General features: G+C 42.0%; 2 protein-coding genes across 2 annotated transcripts; both read left to right on the forward strand.

Annotated features, from left to right (window-relative positions):
* The first annotated feature begins 1576 nt into the window (after positions 1–1576).
* Positions 1577–8388, forward strand: ved (ventrally expressed dharma/bozozok antagonist). The gene is made up of 4 exons (XM_055060755.1): positions 1577–1734; positions 3199–3871; positions 4842–5104; positions 5992–8388. Exons 2-4 carry the CDS (start codon positions 3658–3660, stop codon positions 6349–6351), a joined length of 837 nt encoding a protein of 278 aa, XP_054916730.1. The 5' UTR covers positions 1577–1734; positions 3199–3657; the 3' UTR covers positions 6352–8388.
* Positions 8389–8480: 92 nt separating this feature from the next.
* On the forward strand, positions 8481–10728 carry purbb (purine-rich element binding protein Bb). The gene has a single exon (XM_055060754.1). It carries the CDS (start codon positions 8507–8509, stop codon positions 9413–9415), a length of 909 nt encoding a protein of 302 aa, XP_054916729.1. The 5' UTR covers positions 8481–8506; the 3' UTR covers positions 9416–10728.
* The last annotated feature ends 9100 nt before the right edge of the window (positions 10729–19828 follow it).

Consider the following 19828-nt stretch of genomic DNA (forward strand, 5'->3'; position numbering starts at 1 on the left):
ATTTTGTGGCACTCGCGAACATTATTTATGGTAATCGGTCAGGAAATGTGCAGAGAAATACAGCAAAGGTCAGGAATCAAACCCCAGATGGTTGTGATGATGACTAGTAGATATTTCTTTGTTGTTTATTTTATTTGAAGCTTCATCTGGTTTTCCAGATTCTTCGTTGAGTTTAGAAACAGCAGAAAATCCAGACCGTCTCCTGTCCTGTGGTCTGTCTCTGCAGTCCTCAGATTAAAGAGCGGGGGGAGGAGGAAGAGGAGGAGGAGTCTGATTATCAGGCATCCACCCTACCATACTACATCATCATCATCATCATCATGATCATCATTATCCAGACAGACAGACAGACAGACAGAGACAGAGGCAGGCAGTGGTGAAGGTGACAGTTAAAACCAATCACCAGCAGTCCTCTGAACTCTGAACTGAACCAATCAACAATCTGCAGTTTCCTGTGTTTTGTAATGTCTGGTCGATGGTGAAGGTAAGCACCGACAGAAACACACAGATAAGGGATTACTTTGGGACACTTGGTCCAGCTCCACAATTTTAGATTTACATTCAAAAATGTAACCTGCTGTAAGCCACTTTGACCTCTGAGTCATCCTACAACGACCCCTCATACAGTGGAGAATATATATTATTAGTACTATCTTTTGTTCTTTTTTTTTAATGACCAATGACCGACAGGGTCTTCTTGTTTGTTATCAGGTGGAAGCCCATAAATTCGGCTCTTTTAGTGAATAGGGAGGAAAAAGTGGCGAATAAATCATATTTCTGCTTCCAGTTTTATAGAAAAACTTCGGACGCAGCTCTCTAAATAATCCGTGGTCAGACACCTCACAACAATCAACCAATTTTACGTCATGACATTCGTCCAGAAACATTATTATTTCTGGTAATTTGATTTGATTTTTTACATTATTTTTACTCGTTAATAACGGAAAAGCAAAAATGAAACAATATACTGTATTTGAATCAATCTGGAAACAATGTAAAAATCCCCCCAGCATTTTCAGTTACTTAAGTCCTAAAAGACCCTACAGATTACACCATCAGAATGTTTTAACCTAATTACATTTAATGCATTTTACAAAATAAATGATGCACAAGTCTGACTGTTTTGTCCCAAAAGAATAAACAAAACATGCATTCACAAAACAATTATAATGAAAGTAAAACTGTAAATAAAGAAATATATGCACAATTGTGTCATTGACATTATTTATTTAACTTCCTGCGTTATTTGCTTGATTATTTCACGGTTTTATTTCCTAGAGCGGGAAATATGAAATAACTGAACGTGATTGGTCGGACTGACTTTCTCTACCAGGCCTCGAGGCGAGCCGTACCCCCACCCCACACACACACACACACACACACCCACACACACACACACCTCCCCCCTCCCTCTCACCCCGCCTGTCGATATCAAAGCGCCGCTGCCTTTGAAGTGTCCCGGTAATAACTGTTTAACACCAGTCGGTTCTCGTTTCCTCCTCGCGCACAAATACCGCGAGGAAATATCTCGAGAGCCAAAAAAATACGTGACTTCTTACCGTGCGCAGCGCCCGGCCTCGCTCGGTATCTTATCAATGGCGGCGGAGTTTGTTGTTTGACTTTAATATTCCTCTAAAATCGAACATGTTAAAACCACTCAGCATTTGCGAACAACACAGCGTCGCCAGGCAAGCGAGCTTTCCCCCCGCAATGAACTCTGGTCCGTCAATGGCGGTGAGTTAAGAGTTAATCCACAGCTTCAGTAATTCCGTCAATTGGAATACTAAAAAACTAAACAGAGTCAATTGACCATATTTTAAGATATCTATGTGCAAATTCTACTGTCTTTTCAAAGACAGTATATTATCTCTACAATGTTGCTCTACTAGAGGCAGTAATGGAGCTTTAGTTTACAATTTTCCCCTTTTCTGTTGCATTGTGCATAAAACGGACTCATATGAACACAGAACACAGGAAAATGTGTCACGTTAAACTAGCAAGTGGTGACAGAGCTCACTGTTTTCATTCCTTTTTTTATTTTGCCGGTTTCTGAAAATTTGCTAGAAAAATCCTTCGACCTTTGACACGTTGAGATTTTTCTAGGAAATTTCTGGCATTAATCTCAAACTTTCTGAGCTTCTTGGTGAAAATGTGCTTTTTCTTTCTTCTTTCTATCTACGATGGGCCCATGATGCTGTTGTGGTTCTAGTTGCTGGTCATTTCACCCCATTGTTGTTTTGGACATTTGCAGTTTTTTGTCTAGTTAACTAGTTTAATAGCAAAAAAAAAAAAAAAAGTTGGTTTGGGGATTAGTTATACTTTAAGTATGAGTACAATATGGAAGCAGCTAAATTTGATCACACAACCAGCATCTTATATAAGTGTGTGTTTGCGCGCGCGTGTGTGTGTGTGTGTGTGTGTGTGTGTGTGTGTGTGTGTGTGTGTGTGTGTGTGTGTGTGTGTGTGTGTGTGTGTGTGTGAAGGGGTGTGGGTGGTGTGTTTGCATGAGTAATATCAGTCTTTACAAAGCCTGCCTTTAATCTCAGGATGATCTCAGGATTAACTGTTGTCTGTATGTTAAACCACTCACTGCTCATTATGTTGCTTATTAACCCGATGACTCCTTCTCACTTGGAGATGCAGGAAGCATCATTCTGAAGCAGCTGATCCTGATTTACTGGCCATGATGTCCAGCCACTTGACACCCATGGATCATCTAAGGGTCATTATTTTCCCTGGGATTAATCAGCAGGAAATTCTGATGGGCGCCAATTAAAATGAGATTGTTCTTTTTTTCTTTTAAACTGACTAACAAGCTCTTAAGAGTTCAAATAAACAGTGGATAATTCTACTGTCCTATGAAAACAAAGAAAGTGGAAATATTAGCTGTCACACTGTCTAATCCTCTCCCGGTTTTGTTTTATTAACTATTATTAGATTATGGAAGTTTTTGACTTTATTTAAACTGCTTTTCTCCTTGTGTACTATTTTAAAAGTATGTTATATATATACTTAAAGAGCCAAATCAGCGACAAAAAGCACATATTCTCAAAACAGATGTAACATTAATTCCATTTCAGGTTGCTTTGCAATAAAACCAGAGTGCTGAATCCTGGCTCCAGACTAATTCAGACGAATTCAGTGCTGTACCTTTACATGCTTCCACACCGGTCCTGAGCGGAAATGTCTCCCCTGCAGAGAATCGCCGCTCTGCGTTGTTTTTACGGCCTCGCGGCTGTGGCTGTGGAGGAGCTGCAGACGGTCTGGGGTGAGGTGAGTCTATTATCTGTTGCAGGCAGGAAGGAGGAGGGTGCTGGAGGACAGGCGGGGGTCCTTCCCAGACTCACTGGAGCCTGGCTCTAACAGCCTCATTGAGACTGAATGGGACGTCTTAATTACTCCAGTTGTGAAAACTGAAGGAGGGGATGCAGCACGCTTTGATCTTCAGGTTGGGGAAGGCTGCTATAAATGCGGCCCCTGCTTTGAGACACAATCATAACTCTCTGACCTTTACAAGGGACCAACCTGAGGAGAACCTTCCTCTGACCTGGACTCTGAGCTGAGCTTCACTTTTCATTCTTTTTTTTTTTTTTTCATTTTTATGAATCAAAAAGGTTTTTGTTCTTTCTTACTGAGAAACTTTAACCTTCATCAAGCATGAAGGGTCATTTCTCCATCGAGTGGCTGGCCCAGAGCAGCAAGCCGGCGGGGCCAGCATCCGGGCCCGCAGCTTGGGGGACGCATTCGGAGAGTCTGCCGGGTTTTTACTGCAAACCAAAACCTGAGAAGATTCCAGAACCGGAGCAGCAGCAGCACATGGACACCATCAGTCAAGAAGCTCCTCAGCTCCGAAAGTCTCCCAGGAATCAGGGTGAGAGTTTCACTCTGTAAGCAGTTAAAGGCGGCGGGTTCAGAACTGCTTTCTGCTGCTTTTTAATGCACTTTATGGGGGGAAAATAACCCTAAATATTCCAACGACTCTTGTCCTAAAAGTTCTAATAAATATTGGATTTCAAATTTTAAATGTCAACATCACTATAGTTAAACTCTGTGCTTTATTTTATTAATCAAATTTCTGTTTAACGACTTAAATTTTATATTTTTTCACTTAACTTTAATAAATAATAGCACAGTTAAAATACTTCTTACTACTAATTGAATTTACAATTTTTTATTTATTATTTATTCATTTTTAGGCTTATTTATGTGTCTACTACTCTAATAGTAATACATTTATTTTTGCTTTTCACTTTTGCAAAAATATTCAACAACTTTTAACTTAGTTTAGTGTGTCTTTGGTGAACTGGTATAACATGTTTTTTGGTATCAGCTGGACTATTACAAATTAGAATTAAAACATGTTGGTTTTCACTGGTATTTAGTTTTATAAGATAACACTATTCTCCATATTTATCTGCAAAGCAACAACTATGATATAGTTATATGTCTTTCTCATGGAACTACACAAATATGTCAACATTTGCTTCATAATTTCTACATTTTTCTTTGGGGTTGCAAGTCCAAGTCCAGGTAAAAACGTGGCAGGTGGCAGGTGAAAATAAAAAAAAAATATTTAGAATGCATTTATTGGGTTTCACATTTTTATTTTGATTGAGCAGGATGACTGTCTTTGTATGAACTGAACATGGCTCTCTGGGGGGCAATGGCCACCCTCTGGCCCCCCCCTTGTGGTCGCCACTGAGCATTCCTGTGAACCTTCACAGAAACAGTGGCCCATGCGTTTCCCTTCATGTAACAGTACCAGTGGCGCTCAGCACTGTGTCCGCTCATTGTTAAAGTTCCCTTAAAGTCCTGTCCCGCTTGTCTCTGGCCGTGAGCAGGAAGTGAGGCCGGTTTCAGCAGCAGCACCGAGGAGGAGACCTCTGGCTATGAGAGCGAAGGCGGTCAGCCTCATTCCCCCTCTCCCCACGCTGACAGCGCCTCCTGCAAGTCTCCAGCGTCGCCCCCGGTGGGCAGGAGGCCCCGCACGGCCTTCACAGCGGAGCAGATCAGCAGCCTGGAGGGGGCGTTCAAGAGGAACGCGTACCTGGGAACGCAGGACAAGGCGGAGCTCTGCAAGAAGCTCAACCTCTCTGACAAGCAGGTGACTGTCCTCCACTGACTGCCACTGCAGACAGCTTGAGGAAAAAACCCAGATCATTTTTTGTTCTGACCTTTAACCTTTAACACACATCAATTTGAAATGTCTTCACTATCTATGCACTGTAATTAGAAGTGATTAATACTTTGTTCAATTCATATTTTTTTGTTTTGTTTTAATGACCATTTGGAAGATGTGTTTAATGCAACATGATTTATTCTTGGTGTTTTGCATTTTGTTTGTTTTTCATTTTTAACATTTAACAAAAGAGCTAAGAACTTTAATGTTTTCATGTCACTTTCAGAACCATAAAAAATTAATTACTTTGACCTTAGTAGATATTTGGGTTGTTTTTAGTAAAGCAGTCACTGTCTGGAATTCATATGTCACTTTTTAAGCCATTCCAAAGCTTAAATGTTATCTTAATTTTCTCACTTTAAACTTGCACTTTATATATTACCGGTTATCTTTGGCACTGATGTCTCCAGAAAACTTTCATCACCAGTTTCGGCCAGGCTGGCCAATAAAAATTGTAGGGTGGCAAAACTGAAAAAAAAACAACAACAAGATATTAACCAGATTACAAGTAACTTCATAATAAATCAGAGTGAAAATATCTTGTAAGTTGCTGAAAGTACTACTTACTTTGAATTAAGTTCAACATCCTCTTCTGTCCCTCTTGTACCTGGACAGAAAGGGATTTATTAATCCTTGGTACCAAACAAATCTGAATGTACAAATTGATTTTAAAAACAACAATTTTATTTAACTTTTTATTACTTTTTTTTGTAAAATGTTTCATCTTCACTCAGATTTTTCTATGAAACGTTATTCATCATCTGTCATGTTTTCTCCAGCCTCATACGTTCCCTCTGTGGTGTTTGTCTCAGATCAGGAACTGGTTCCAGAACCGGCGGATGAAGCTGAAGAGGACGGTGCAGGACGCCCTGGCCCACGCCTGCCAGGCCAACGTTACATCTCACTTCCTGCATTACCCCGAGCTGCAGGCCTACAGGCCCGGCCCGTACCCCAGGCACCACCCGGCTGCCGCCGCCGCCGCCGCCGTGGTGGTGCCGGACCCCGACGCCCCGGCCACCTACGTTCACCCTCACAGCCTTCAGTACAGCTCGCCTCTGTCCAGCACCTCCGCTCTGCCCCTGGACTCCGTCTACGAGTACAGCAGCCTCCCGGGAGTCATGCTGCCCTCTCACCTCAGAGGAACCTACCCACCGTACCCCCAGTACTACTGATCAGTGAGGCTGGAACCAAATTTAGAACCATCAGATTTTGTAATTTTTTAGCAAAACTACTGAAGTCATCCTGTTAATCATATGGATGCACCGATCCACTTTTTTCACTTCTGATACCGATATCTGAAGTTAAGTATGGGCCGATACCGATCCAGTGCAGCTGATATCGACTTTAAACATTTTATTTTTTATTTTTTTGAACTCAGACATAATTGTAGTGAATTACAAACTTACTTGATAACTCAGCACCAGTACAGTACACAAAAACACACCAACAAACACGTAAAAACAACTTTTAATCTGTTCAGTCAGTGCAGTTGTGAGTATAACAGCCAATTTAACATAAATAATAAAGAAACTGGACACTAGGCAGACCATCTTGGTCAAACATGTAAAAAATAAACTGAAATAAACTTTCTTTCAAATGGTTTCTATTTTGCGACTACTATCGATATTAATGTTAGGTCAGTGCATCTCTAGTTAATCATAGACTTTTAATAACCTAAAGCTCCAACCTGAACTGGGTGGCGTGCAATAATGTGAACAGTGTGTGTGTGTGTGTGTGTGTCTGTGTCTACAGTTTGGATCTATTTAAAACTGGACCGACGAAGCTGTTTGTTTAGAGTGGAGTGTTATTCTGACTGTGAAAATACATTTAAATAAAGAAAAATTCTCGCTTGTGTTCGGTGTGAGCAGCTCCTGATAGAGTTCCTCAGCAGAGTGAAGGTAGGCTCTATTGTGCAGGTGTGTTTCTTTATTATGCTGTGATTTATGTTAAAGCTACGGTACGTAACTTTTATTTTTAAAAAAGGCATACATTCTTTACACAGTTGTTAAAACTATCACTTTGTCGTAACAGCGTGGTATGTGTTGCGTGGGGTGGGGAAATCAAGTTCCTTTTATATGAGTTTCATGGCCAAAAATGTCTCTGAAAACTGAGCCGTAAAAGAGGCACAACCAGGACAGATACTTTTTAAACATATGATCACATTTGTCCAGAAGAAATAAAGTCATCTGAAAATGTCAAATTGTGATGTTTGCTTGTTTTCGCTTTGTTTGCACTGAGAACAGAAGGCATCAGTTGGTAGCACTGATGCCAGGGCCGGTCCAAGCCTTTTTGGGGCCCTAATAGATTTTTACATGGCCCGCCATATCAACTTCAAATCTTCTATTTTTTTTATAACTGAACAAAAAACAACGTAATAATCTAAAACCACCAAAACAGTTTATTTAAAAACAAGGCTGAAAACACCCACCTGTTTTGTTAGTTACCTTTGATTAGTAGAAAGTGAAACATTGACCAATATATTTGATGTATATTTGCCTGATAATTTTGTTGATATTTGACAAAATGTAATGTTTATTGCTTGTTTCATAATTCATCATTATAATGTTTTCATTATGTAAAGCACTTTGAACTGCCCTGTTGCTGAAATGTGCTTTACAAATAAACGTGACTTGAGCTAGACTTAAATTCAGTGTTTCTACTGTGAGAGCTCTTGTCAATTTGACTTTCTGCATTTTACTAAACCACATTTTAGTTGTCATTTAGTCTTACAGAGGATGCTGTCACACTTCACTGGGAAGAAGTGGAGGGTCTGGTGGATAAAGAGTATACAATACCGACATCCACTGGCAGAATCGGGTAATGCAACAACAATGTAGCAACACCATGGCTTAGAAAACAAGTGTAAAAAAAATCTTCCCATTTGATGGTTACTTATATTTGCAATAGTTAATATTACAAGCATTAGTTAAAGAACTGGATAGTCACGTCATGTTATTATTGAAGAAGAAACTATTTCTCCTATTATTCAAAAAAGTGTTTTAAAAGTTAAAAAAATATGTTTCACAATTATTGTGATTTTATAACTATAATAAAATAAAATAAAAAGTTTTGAAAAAAGTACCTATTCACTGACATAACTTCGACTGTTTTGTGGACCAATGGCTGACCAGCCATGTTAAAGATGAACGATAGCAGGCAAATTTATTGACCAATAAAAACACGCCATAAACTCGCGAAGTTGTCGAAGAGGCAAGCGTTTTGGCCAATCACAGCGCTTCGGTGGAGAACGTGAGGGGAGGGCGCGCGACACTGGCTGACGACTGCACGCAGCGAGCTGCTGCTCAGAAAGAGGGGGGCAGAAGCCGAATGGTGGAGCTGAAGATGGCGGATGGCGACAGTGGGAGTGAGCGCGGTGGAAGTAGCGGAGGAGGAGGAGGTGGCTTCCAGCACTTTCAGCGGGACCAGGAGACCCAGGAGCTGGCGTCTAAGCGCCTCGACATTCAGAACAAGCGCTTCTATTTGGATGTCAAACAGAACAGTAAAGGCAGGTTCATTAAAATTGCCGAGGTAGGGGCCGGAGGCTCCAAAAGTCGCTTGACCCTCTCGCTGTCAGTTGCGGCGGAGTTCCGTGACTACCTCGGGGATTTCATCGAGCACTACGCCCAGCTGGGGCCTAGCACTCCGGAGCAAATAGCCCAGGCCACCGCGGGTGAAGATGGTGGGCCGAGGCGAGCTCTCAAGAGCGAGTTCCTTGTCCGGGAAAACCGCAAGTACTACCTGGACTTGAAGGAGAACCAGCGGGGTCGGTTCCTGCGGATCCGGCAGACCGTAAACCGCGGACCTGGCTTTGGGGTCGGGGGGCCCGTGGGTGGCATGCTGGCCGGCCAGACCATTGCCCTTCCGGCGCAAGGGCTAATAGAGTTCAGAGACGCCCTGGCTAAGCTCATAGATGATTACGGGGGAGACGACGAGGAGCTGACGGGGGGCTCGGCCGCGGGGGGCTACAGCGAGCTCCCGGAGGGCACCTCCATCATGGTGGACTCTAAGCGGTTCTTTTTCGACGTCGGCTCCAACAAATACGGAGTGTTCCTGCGAGTGAGCGAGGTGAAGCCCAGCTACAGGAACTCTATCACCATCCCGTTCAAAGCCTGGGGCAAGTTCGGAGGAGCCTTCTGCAGGTACGCCGAGGAGATGAAGGAGATCCAGGAGCGGCAGAGGGACAAGATGTACGAGAGGAGAGAGGAGTCCGAGGGGGACGACGTGGATGACGACTGAGCAGGAGAATTACAGCAGCTGTTAGTCCAAGCCACACGACAGATGTGCGACATTAGGGGGTATTTTTCATTAAAGAAGAAGAAAAAAAAAGCAGAAGCGACAGATAAAAGTGCATGACAAATCGTGCTGTAATAGCCTACTAAAAAGTATTGTGGCGTAAAAAGTACATGTGCAGGGACTTATTGGTGTATTATCTAAAAAAAAAAAGTTAGTAGGGTTAAGGGTTGGAGTGGTTGTGTGATTCTCTGAAAGTGGAAAATATAAATGTGCAAATGAGACATGTCTCTTTGGTTTTAAAGAAAAAAAGGAAGAATTATGCTTTTATGTTTAAAGGAAAAAAATGGGAGAGAGAGAGAGGTGCTACTAAAACCAGCTGATTGGTTTTTAATAACTAGGACTGAAACCAATGACCACCATCCAGTTTGGAACATATAGTTCTTATTTAAAGCGTGAGGACCTGCTTAGGATGATTTTTTTCTCCCCCCCTCTGTGCTTGAGTTTATGGAGAACGGAGAAGGTGAGCATTCATCCTGTTCTGGTCCAGAGAGAACCACAGAGGGACGTACAGTTTGAGATCTGGAGGCTCTTCGTTGAAAAGATTACCCAAAATGTCAGGGGGAGGATTATCCGCACACCACAGGGGGGTCTGAGGGTGGGTGGGATGGGGTGGGGGGTTCATGGAATAAATTAAAGCTTTGACTCCAGCAGTCAGTTGCAGTGCAGATCAGCTGGGTTTTATGTTATACATATAATTGTTTTAGCGAAGCAAAATTCACAGTGTTTTCAGTGGGGCGAGCACCAGAGCATCCCTGGTGGTCGCTGCTTTAAACACGCGGGGAGCGGGCCTCACGATGGACAACACACAACAACAACACGGTCACTAGGGTCCAACTTTCTAGCGCTACATCAGAAACGGCGAGGAGTTTTTCTTCCCCCTTCTCCCCCCCACCACCAGGCTCTTTGTGGTGGTCCAGGGGGCCGGAACGATGATGGATGTCTGGTACAGCTGCTGTATCCGATGTTTGGACTGATATGCATTGATGGATTTTGTTTTTTCCCCAAATGAGAAGTATATTGACATAAAAAAATAATAATAATTTTGTGCTTACATATATTCTAAAGCAAAGCCAGCAAAAGATATTTTCAAATACGTATAAAAGAAAATGTATTATCTAAAGAAATTTCATGACTAAAGAAAAAAATAATAAAAAGTTAATTTTCATAAAGCAAAGATGTGATTTTAAAATTCCAGAGTTTTTTTTCCCCAGAGTGAAAGTATAAAGATTTCCTTGATTAAAACGAGTTTAAATTTACCGTTCAGTGTTGTGATTTTTATGTTATTAAAGTCCTGTGTTATTTTATTTCACTTTTTCCAAAATGGATTAATGTGCAGTTCCACATATTTTGGTATCAATCTCATATCAAGTAAACACAGAGTTGATGTCGATACTGATACTAATACTTGTATCATCAAACTTCTGACTTTTAACTATTTTTCTGTATTTTTTTTTCTTTGCTTTATTCTGTTGAAGCCTTGGACATAATTTGTACAAAGTTGATAAACATATACAAAATGCTTTTAACAGAAACAATAGAAAGGTCAAAACCTGCGTGCATTTCCCCCCTAATTCATTCAAATGAAAAAAAAAATTTAGAGAAAAAACATCTTTCTAAGTAGAGTTGAGAAACAACAACACAAAAAAGCAATTTCAAGAAGGAATGTGAAATGGAAGGCTTACCTTAACGCCAATCCGATACCTGATACAGACGTGGTATCGATATTTTGAATCAATCCGCCCACATCTAGATCTAATTATGTTTACTGCTTGTAAAATATACTGATTGCATTCATCATTAAATGCATAGATTACAGTGAAAATATAAACCGTTTGTTTTCCAGGATATTTTGCTTATCAGAGCGCCAAAATATATTGGGAAATACTTTTTACTGTAATAGATTTTTATATGTCAAACTTAAAGTTTTACGTTCATCAAATAACATTTAATATCAGAACAACACGACCCGAATAAATACAGGATTTTTAGGATATTTTTTCAGATGTTTTTTGCCCAGTCAATGAAAACAGATACATTTTTCTGCTCCTACATTGTGGAGAATTTATGATTTGTAGCTTAAATAAGTAGATATTAGTATTTGATTCAGTTGGATCTCTTCACGAAAGGTTTTTTGTTTTTTTTTGAATTACCTGCTTCAAATTTTCATGAACAGTTTTTCTGTAAACAATTTTGTCACTTTTTTGCTGCAGCTATTCCAATCTCCTCACAGGGTGAAAACTTTGTGAAACAACCCGACTATTTGCTGGAATGCTGAACTTTTTTTTTTTCTCCTGCGACTTTAAAATATTCGAGAACATCCAGGTTTCCTGTGTCGTGCTCGCCGTCTCAAACAACTGCTAACGTTTTTCGCACTGTGGAAATTTGTGGAATATGAATAAGAGAATTCAGGATGCAGCTTATGATTGTGCCTGTAACACACATAAAATGAAACTGGATGGCCGCTTCATAACCCCGTCACGCGAGCCCAATCGAGGATCAGGGTCACCCATTTGAGTGTTGAAGACCAACAGGTTTACTTTCACAAGTGGAGCATTACGACTTTCGCCATGAAAAAAAAAAGAAGCGAAAGGGAGAAAAGGTTTGCAGAGAGGAAAGGAGAGAGAGAGAAGCAGAGAGAAGTTAGAAGTCTGCCTCTAAACCTGCAGAAAGAGAAAAACAAGAAACCACAACAAACAGCTGCATATATTATAATAACAGCAATAACATCGATGGAGAGTACAGTGTAGTAAATGATGAGTCTTCAAGCTTTTCCTTAAGTTCCTGGACACGAACGCAGCAGAGGTGTTTTACATGAGCAAGGCCAAAGCCTTACGTGTAATTATTGAAAAATGAGATGACGCAAACAGAGAAACAGTCAACAGTTTGGACAATCCTGGTCTGAACTGAGTCCGGGGCGTCCAAACTGATCTGGATAAAATGATTCTGTCGTTCTTCAGTTTCCCCTCATATTCACACAGCTGCACGCTTACATAACCACAACACACAAAACTGACGAAAGTCTTCTGTGTTGCACAAAACACAAACTGACCAAGCAGACCAACGCCTGTTAGACAGGCTGCAGAACGAGGAGATAAAAGCAGAACTTGCGCTGCAGTCTTTGCACACTTTTTTTTTGCCCCAAGGGCCAAATCTGGAAAATTTAAGCTGCTAGTGGGCCATAAATTATACAAATAAAAATGAACCAAAAAAAAAGTTTATTGTGATTATTTTTGATTGAAACTTTTTCTTTTTGCTTAATCTGCTCAACAATAAAATATAAATATTTATGGAAATCTGTATATCATTAAGGATCCAAATCATAAAAAGTCCTGCAGGCTGTTGCTGTATTAGAGGAAAAACAGACAATTTCCAAATTTTAGGGGTCGTCAATAGTTTTCTATTTTGTTGGCCAAACGTTTACCATTCTTAACTTGTGGTCATTTGGGGCCGGACAAAATAATTTCATACGCAACAAATGGCCCCTGAACCACACTTTGGACAGCTCTGGTATAGACTGATGCAATCCCTTTTTGTTTTTTAAAGGTTTTTTTTTAAAGTTTTTTTGTTTTGTTTGTTTTTTTAAGAACAAAGTTTGCATTTTAAATTTGGATCCAGTTGGTACTTGTGACCAATTCCAGGTTCCTTTAACGTAGAACTTGTGACCTGCGAGGAGAACATGAACTCTGCTGCCACCAGAGTTAATCAGGACTGTTGAAGCTCTGCACAACAAGAGCTTGTTCTGCCGTCCATGACTCTCCAGTGCCTCATCTCTCTGTGCACACAGCCGAAAAAGTGGACAGCTCAACATGTGAGGGGGAAACAGGGGGTGTGAGTTGGAGGGTCAGTGGGGGGGTAGTTAGGGGTAATTCGACTCCCTCCTCTCCTGGTGATCCTGTTGTCAGAGCCGGTTTGCCGGTTGTTCTGCTGGGTGAGTTTTGGCAGCTGCCAGAAACCCATGTGTACGTGTGCTGACAGGGCATGCTGGGAGTTTAAATGTGAGAGAGCCTCCACTGACTTAACATTCCTGATTCCTAGAGTCAGCTGTGCCATAAGAATCCACACCGCCTGGAGGGCTGGGCGGGAGGGGAGAGGAGGGGGAACAGAGTCGTACAAGAGTCTGATTGTGCTGAGCTCTGCTCCAGCTGAAACACACTCAGCTCTGTGCAGACAGGTAGAGAGAGGCAGTTCCAGGAAACATTGTGTTTCAGCTTCACAAGCAGGTCAGCTGATCCATCCCAGCCATGGCTTCACCACACGAAGGTTCACAAACACAGACTGGTGTGGAAGACAAACCTTTAGAGCTCAAAGCCACAAAACCAGAGTCTTGCATTTTAGCCACGTTTTTCATCCAGAGTTGTTCAAGAGCTTTTTGAATGACACTGGAAAGTTTATTTAAAAAGCCATCAACTGATGGCTGATGTTTTCAAGATCGTATTTCTTTAATTTTTTCTTTAATTTTTTAAAAATGTTTTAATTTATTTTTTGCTTCCAGCTAATTAAAACACAACATTCATGGGATTAGAATATTATGTCAGACAAAAAACAAACAAAAATAATTTTCAATAGAAATGTGTCTTAATAAAATCTATGTTTAATAGCTGATAAAAGATCATTTCCAAATTTTAGGGGACATCAATTGTTTTCTACTTTGTTGGCCAAACTTTTACCATTCTTGACTTGTGGTCATATGGGGCCGAACAAAATAATTTCAAACGCAACAAATGGCCCCTGAACCACACTTTGGACAGCTCTGGTCAAAAAATACTTTTGATCTGATAAATGAGTCTCAGAATGCGTATTATAATGTGTTGAATAAAGAATCAGTGTCATAGTCTGCCAACATCTAAATTTTGTTCTGCAGGAAGACTTCATTTTGTTTTTATTTATTTTGGCACCAGAGGTTTTATTGGCTTCATTGACAGGAAATGGTCACAGAGAGAGAAAGAAGGGAGAGAGACATGCAGCAAGTCTCTCAAGGTCAGGAATTGAACCCCAGACCGCATCGGAGGCCATAGCCACCCGCTCTACTGCTGCACCACACAGCGCCCCCTACTAGATTAATTATTGACATGTACCTGAATTGACTTGCATTACAAATATAAAGAACGGAAAAAATAAAATAAAAAACTTTTGAAACTTTATCAAAAATATGATGGATTTCTTCAATCAGATAAATTACACGTACTTCGTCATTTGGTAGCACTGTTTCCTTGCAGCAAGAAGGTTCTGGGTTCGATTCCCGGCCCGGGGTCTTTCTGCATGGAGTTTGCATGTTCTCCCTGTGCATGCTGGGTTCTCTCCAGGTTCTCTGGCTTCCTCCCACAGTCCAAAAACATGACTGGCAGGTAAATTGGTCTCTCTAAATTCTCCCTAGGTGTGAGTGTGTGAGTAGGGTTGCTCGTCCTGTCTGTCTCTGTGTTGCCCTGCGACTGACTGGCGACCTGTTCAGGGTGACCCTGCCTTTCACCCAGAACGTTAGCTTTAGAGGTACCAGCACCTCCCCACCCCACTAGGGACAAGGGTGTTAGAAAATGGATAGGGTTAGTGTTAGGGTGCTATAGCACAGTACCAGTACTGTGCTATAGCTTTGATTTTTTTTTTTTTCCCACCAGGGGGTTTTGGTGGGCTCTAGTGTCCCTTAAATGAGGGTAGGCTGACAGGAAAGGGGGCCAGACATGTGGCAAGTGTTGTCAGGTCTGGGAATCAAACCTGCAAAGGTTGCATCGAGGACTCAAAGCCTCCAAATGCGGGTCACGCTATCTCCTACGTCACCACAGCATGCCCTGCTGTGTTATAGTTCATATCAATTCCAAGACTTTTGAAAGTGACACCAGGTAGGGGCTGGCTGACTAAAAACATGCAGAGATGCAGGAATCAGATAAAACAGTGTGCATTTCAAACTGCATTTCTAAAGCAACATGGGATTTTTTGTCTTTCTTTCATTTTTAATGGGATGTCAGTTTCAAACACACGGACCTCCCGTTTCAAAAACTATAGAGGGTTAGCTAGTGGGGGCATGGAGAAGTACAAATGGTTTAAAAGTTTCCTGTTGCAAAAAAAAAAAAAAAAACATTCTTGTGTGGCTGTGCCTTAAAGAAGCTCAGTTAAACTTCTCAAAGCCTTGGGTTGTGTAATAATACACATCTGACTTCCTTATAGAATTTCAACATGAACTTTAATGAGAGCACCAATTACAGTTTTCTGGCCGATCGCCGACTCCCAATCTTTAAAATGTCAGACTGCCCAGTCACATTCAGAAACAACAAAACTAATGTTTTAACTCAGGATGAGTTCAGAAATCAATATTTGGTGGAATAACCACTAGGTTTACAATGAGGTTCTCTCCATTTTTCCAGAGTTGTTCAAAAATGTAATGAAGAATGTAAATAGAAAAACATAGCAGAAACACAACTTGGAACATCCAGCTCTGTTTGCTGCTGTGACTAAGATTACACATCCACAGGATTTAAAAATACTCCGGCTTTCGCTGCACTGTATGGATGGAATCGATCTGTTTGAGTTTTAAGGTGAATTACAGAGCCGTACAGTGACTCACTCTGACCTGCACAGGCATGCTGAGTGCTTTTTTTTTTAAGACCACTTGGGCTTTGGGATATTTCCAGAGAAAGTTGTACAGCAGCCATGTTTTTACTCCTGGTCTTTGGTAATTCGTCTAAAATGAAACAGAGACAATCCCAGATGATTTCACGGCTAAAGCATTTCCCAGATGCAGGATCGTTTTCTGAGACTTCGTTATCAAACACATTCACTGGAATCAGAGTCTGAATGAAGCTGCTGTTAAGACCAGTTTCACTGTCGCTGGCAGAATTCAAACTAACTGATATTTAGTTACGTCTAATTGCTGTATAATTGACACTGTTTGTATTGTACAGTTGTATTTCATTGTACTTGACTTGTAATTGGGAGTTTTGACTTTTCACACAAGACAACTTTAGACATTGTAAAGCAGGCTTTGGATGATAGTGGCGACGTTGGTAATGAATATTGATGAACAATATTTGATTTTTGGTTGATATCTGATATGTCGATATGCTAAAACTCATTTGGCTGATAACTGATAAAAGAATATCAATATTTCTCTCAAGCTTGTAGAATGCACTGCTTGTGATGATTTATTTTTTCCTCCATGGTTAACCGCCCTCTCGCTTTCCCTTTTGGCCACCATGAATTTATGGTAATGGTGGTTCTTGAGATGGTTGATTAGGTTCAAAGTGTTGAAGGACTTGGTCGCCGCTCCTCCTTGCATTACAGATGCTGTGCAGTCATTGCAAACAGCGGTTCTGCTAACCGTTTCCAACACTTTAACAAAACATCCACGCTGCTGACACTTTCACTTGGTCCTGCTTGGTGACGTCATGACGTTGTGCGGTGCTGCAGGCATCGTTGTCACTGGTTTGTCATATGAAAACAGCAACTTTTACCTTTTACAGAGTTATTTTGACGGAATAGCTAATGTCCGATGTTAAATTTTACAGGCCGATAACAATACTGTGCCGATAATATTGTGCATCCCTAGGAATAAATGTTCTCTTCCATCTCCGTTCTTCCAAGACTTTACTGATGCTGGTGAATTTCTACTGTACAAAATAAAAATAAAAGCTATTTTTCATGTACTCAAGGGCATTTCAGCTTCTACTCATAACACCTTAGAAAACATTCATCCAATATCCAGAGATGCCACTGGAGTAACAGTAGAAGTTTTTCTACTGAAGTCACTACAGCATCTCAACGGATGCCGTTTTCATTTTCTTTCTCCGGCTCGTTTAATTTCCAAACTGGGAGTTCTGGACCCCCTGTTGCTGCGTTTATGTTCCCCGCTGCCCCCTCGGTGCTGTGAGTGCAGGCTCGCACACGTCAACAGCGGAACTTATGCAGGCCGTGAGCAACGTAACACCTCGCCAGGCGCTGTGCCAAATGAAGCCAGGATTATTCCACACGCTCCCAGCAGTTCAGCGCCATCACGCAAGAGTCAGTCACATTTAACCGCTCCGATTTTACAGTTCTGCGCTTGGGTTCTTTTTGCGTCTCTGCAAATCTGCTGGAAGCATTCGAGTGTTTAATTAAAGCTTGAGTTTCTGGAATCTGGCCAAAGGAACTTACTCCCCTCGCTGTCATGAGCTGCTCTAAAGCCTGTGTAACACATGATCATGATCATGGTCACTCCACAAGTATATATTATTTATCATATTCTAAGATCATCTTGTTAATCCTCTGCTGCACATCAACAGATTAGTAAAGAGTTTCTTAGGTGAAACCAAGTTCAGTGCTCACCTTCATAATTGTCTGTTTTTTTATTTTTAATGCCACTTCCTGTGATAAATGTCTGACATTTTATCGATCAGTGGTTCTGACGAGTTTATCAGCGTCACACTGAGAAGTAGCTGGTATACTATAGCTGCACCGCTCCACCAGGTGTGGCTAATTGCTGCTGGTTAGTCTGAAGGAGCTGATTGGAGGGCAGCTCTGTGAGGCTGCAGCTTGGAAACTGCAGCTCTGAGGAGGAGCTTGGTCTGGAGGGCGGTGCTAGGTCCACCCAGGCGTTTTACACAGTTGAATGGTTGCTATGGAAATCATTTCTCACACATGTATGAAAGAATCATGGCAACACTCCAGTTATGTTTTGATGAGGGAATAACATTATAACATCATGTAAAGCTCAAAAACGTTGATTTTGGCCCTTTAAGTCAGTCAGCATGTTAGTTTTGGCTTTTAAATCCAAATTAGCTCAAAAGCTAACGGTAGCTTAAATGAATGAAACTCATTGGAAAACAATAGCTGAGTTGTAGCTACGATGCATAGGGTCACACTTCGTACACACCCAAGGTGACAGGATGGGAGTAACTTCAAAGATGGAGTAAAGTGGATGAGGGAGCAGAGGGAGGAGCACCATGTTTGCAGGCAGCAGGGAGACAGCGGCAGAGAGAGATCCTCCGTTATAGCGAGAGGAAGCATGATCCTGCTGTGAAGCCACGCTACCAGGGCTATATTTAGCTCCTGTTGCCATGTGCTGGGAATGTTCATGGCAGAGGGACACACACACACACCCACACACACCCCACACACACCCACACACGCACACACACACACACCCACACACACACACACACACACCCCCACACACACCCACACACGCACACACACACACACCACACACACACACACACCCACACGCACACACACACACCCACACACACACACACACCCACACACACACACACACACACACACACACACACACACACACACACCCACACACACACGCACGCACGCGCACGTACGCACGCGCACACACACACACACGCACGCGCACGCACGCACACACACACACACGCGCACGCGCGCACACACACACACGCACGCACGCGCACGTACGCACGCGCACACACACACACACGCACGCGCACGCACGCACACACACGTACGCACACACACACACACACACACACACACACACACACACACACACACACAGAGTGGTAACCCTGGACAGCAGGTTCACTGCTGGTCTCCCTCTTCTGACTCCACATCATGTGTGGTCAGATTCAGAGATGGGATTTGATCTCTTATCCCGAACTTCCATACAACCTTACTTGCTGAAATGGACAATCAGTTCTAAGGTTTAATAATTTTTTTTCTGTGCTTTTTGTGTCTTTACAGTCGCTTGATGGAAAAAAATGGCTTTGTGCAATCATTAGGAAGGAGAATCTGTGTGTGTGTTTCAGTGAGATGAGGCAAAGTTAACAATTGTTTCCTGAGGAAGTCAAAGTGAAACACAAGGCTTTCAGAATTAAACATTTGACATGTAGGATTCCACAATCTGATGGAGTTTCTTTTTCCCCCGCTCTTTTGCATTTCTAACAGGAAATGCAAATCTCTGTAGATTCTGCTTCATGCCGTCCATGTGAATGTGGAGCGGCAGTGTTTCTCTCAGAAGCAGCCTGAGGTGTCCCCATGCAGACCCACCAAGGCTCCGCCAATAAGGAGACCCCTAGCGTCCTCCAGGCCGCCTCTGATTGGCCGGGGCCCTTTAAGTCCACCATTGTACAGCATGTGGACAGGTTGACGTTTAATTTGCAGAACGCTGAAATCGAGATTACTGGCTGTCGAGCGCGTTTCCACGGGCGATGGATGCAGCAAAAGCTTCAGAGTCACTAAATCGTTTTGGGTTTATTTTTTTTCCGGCAGAATAAAATTGCAACTCGAAGAGACGAGTAGGATGACAGGAAGGCACACTCTTTATTTGGAGAGAGGGCTTTAGGTTAAACGCATTGTGGAGGAAGCAGAGGAAGGAATCAACAAAGTGCATTGATGGAACCACAATCATTAGGAAAAATA

The sequence above is a fragment of the Poeciliopsis prolifica genome, unplaced genomic scaffold (assembly GCF_027474105.1).
Source record: "Poeciliopsis prolifica strain line A6 unplaced genomic scaffold, Auburn_PproV2 SCAFFOLD061, whole genome shotgun sequence".
Lineage (NCBI taxonomy): Eukaryota > Metazoa > Chordata > Actinopteri > Cyprinodontiformes > Poeciliidae > Poeciliopsis > Poeciliopsis prolifica.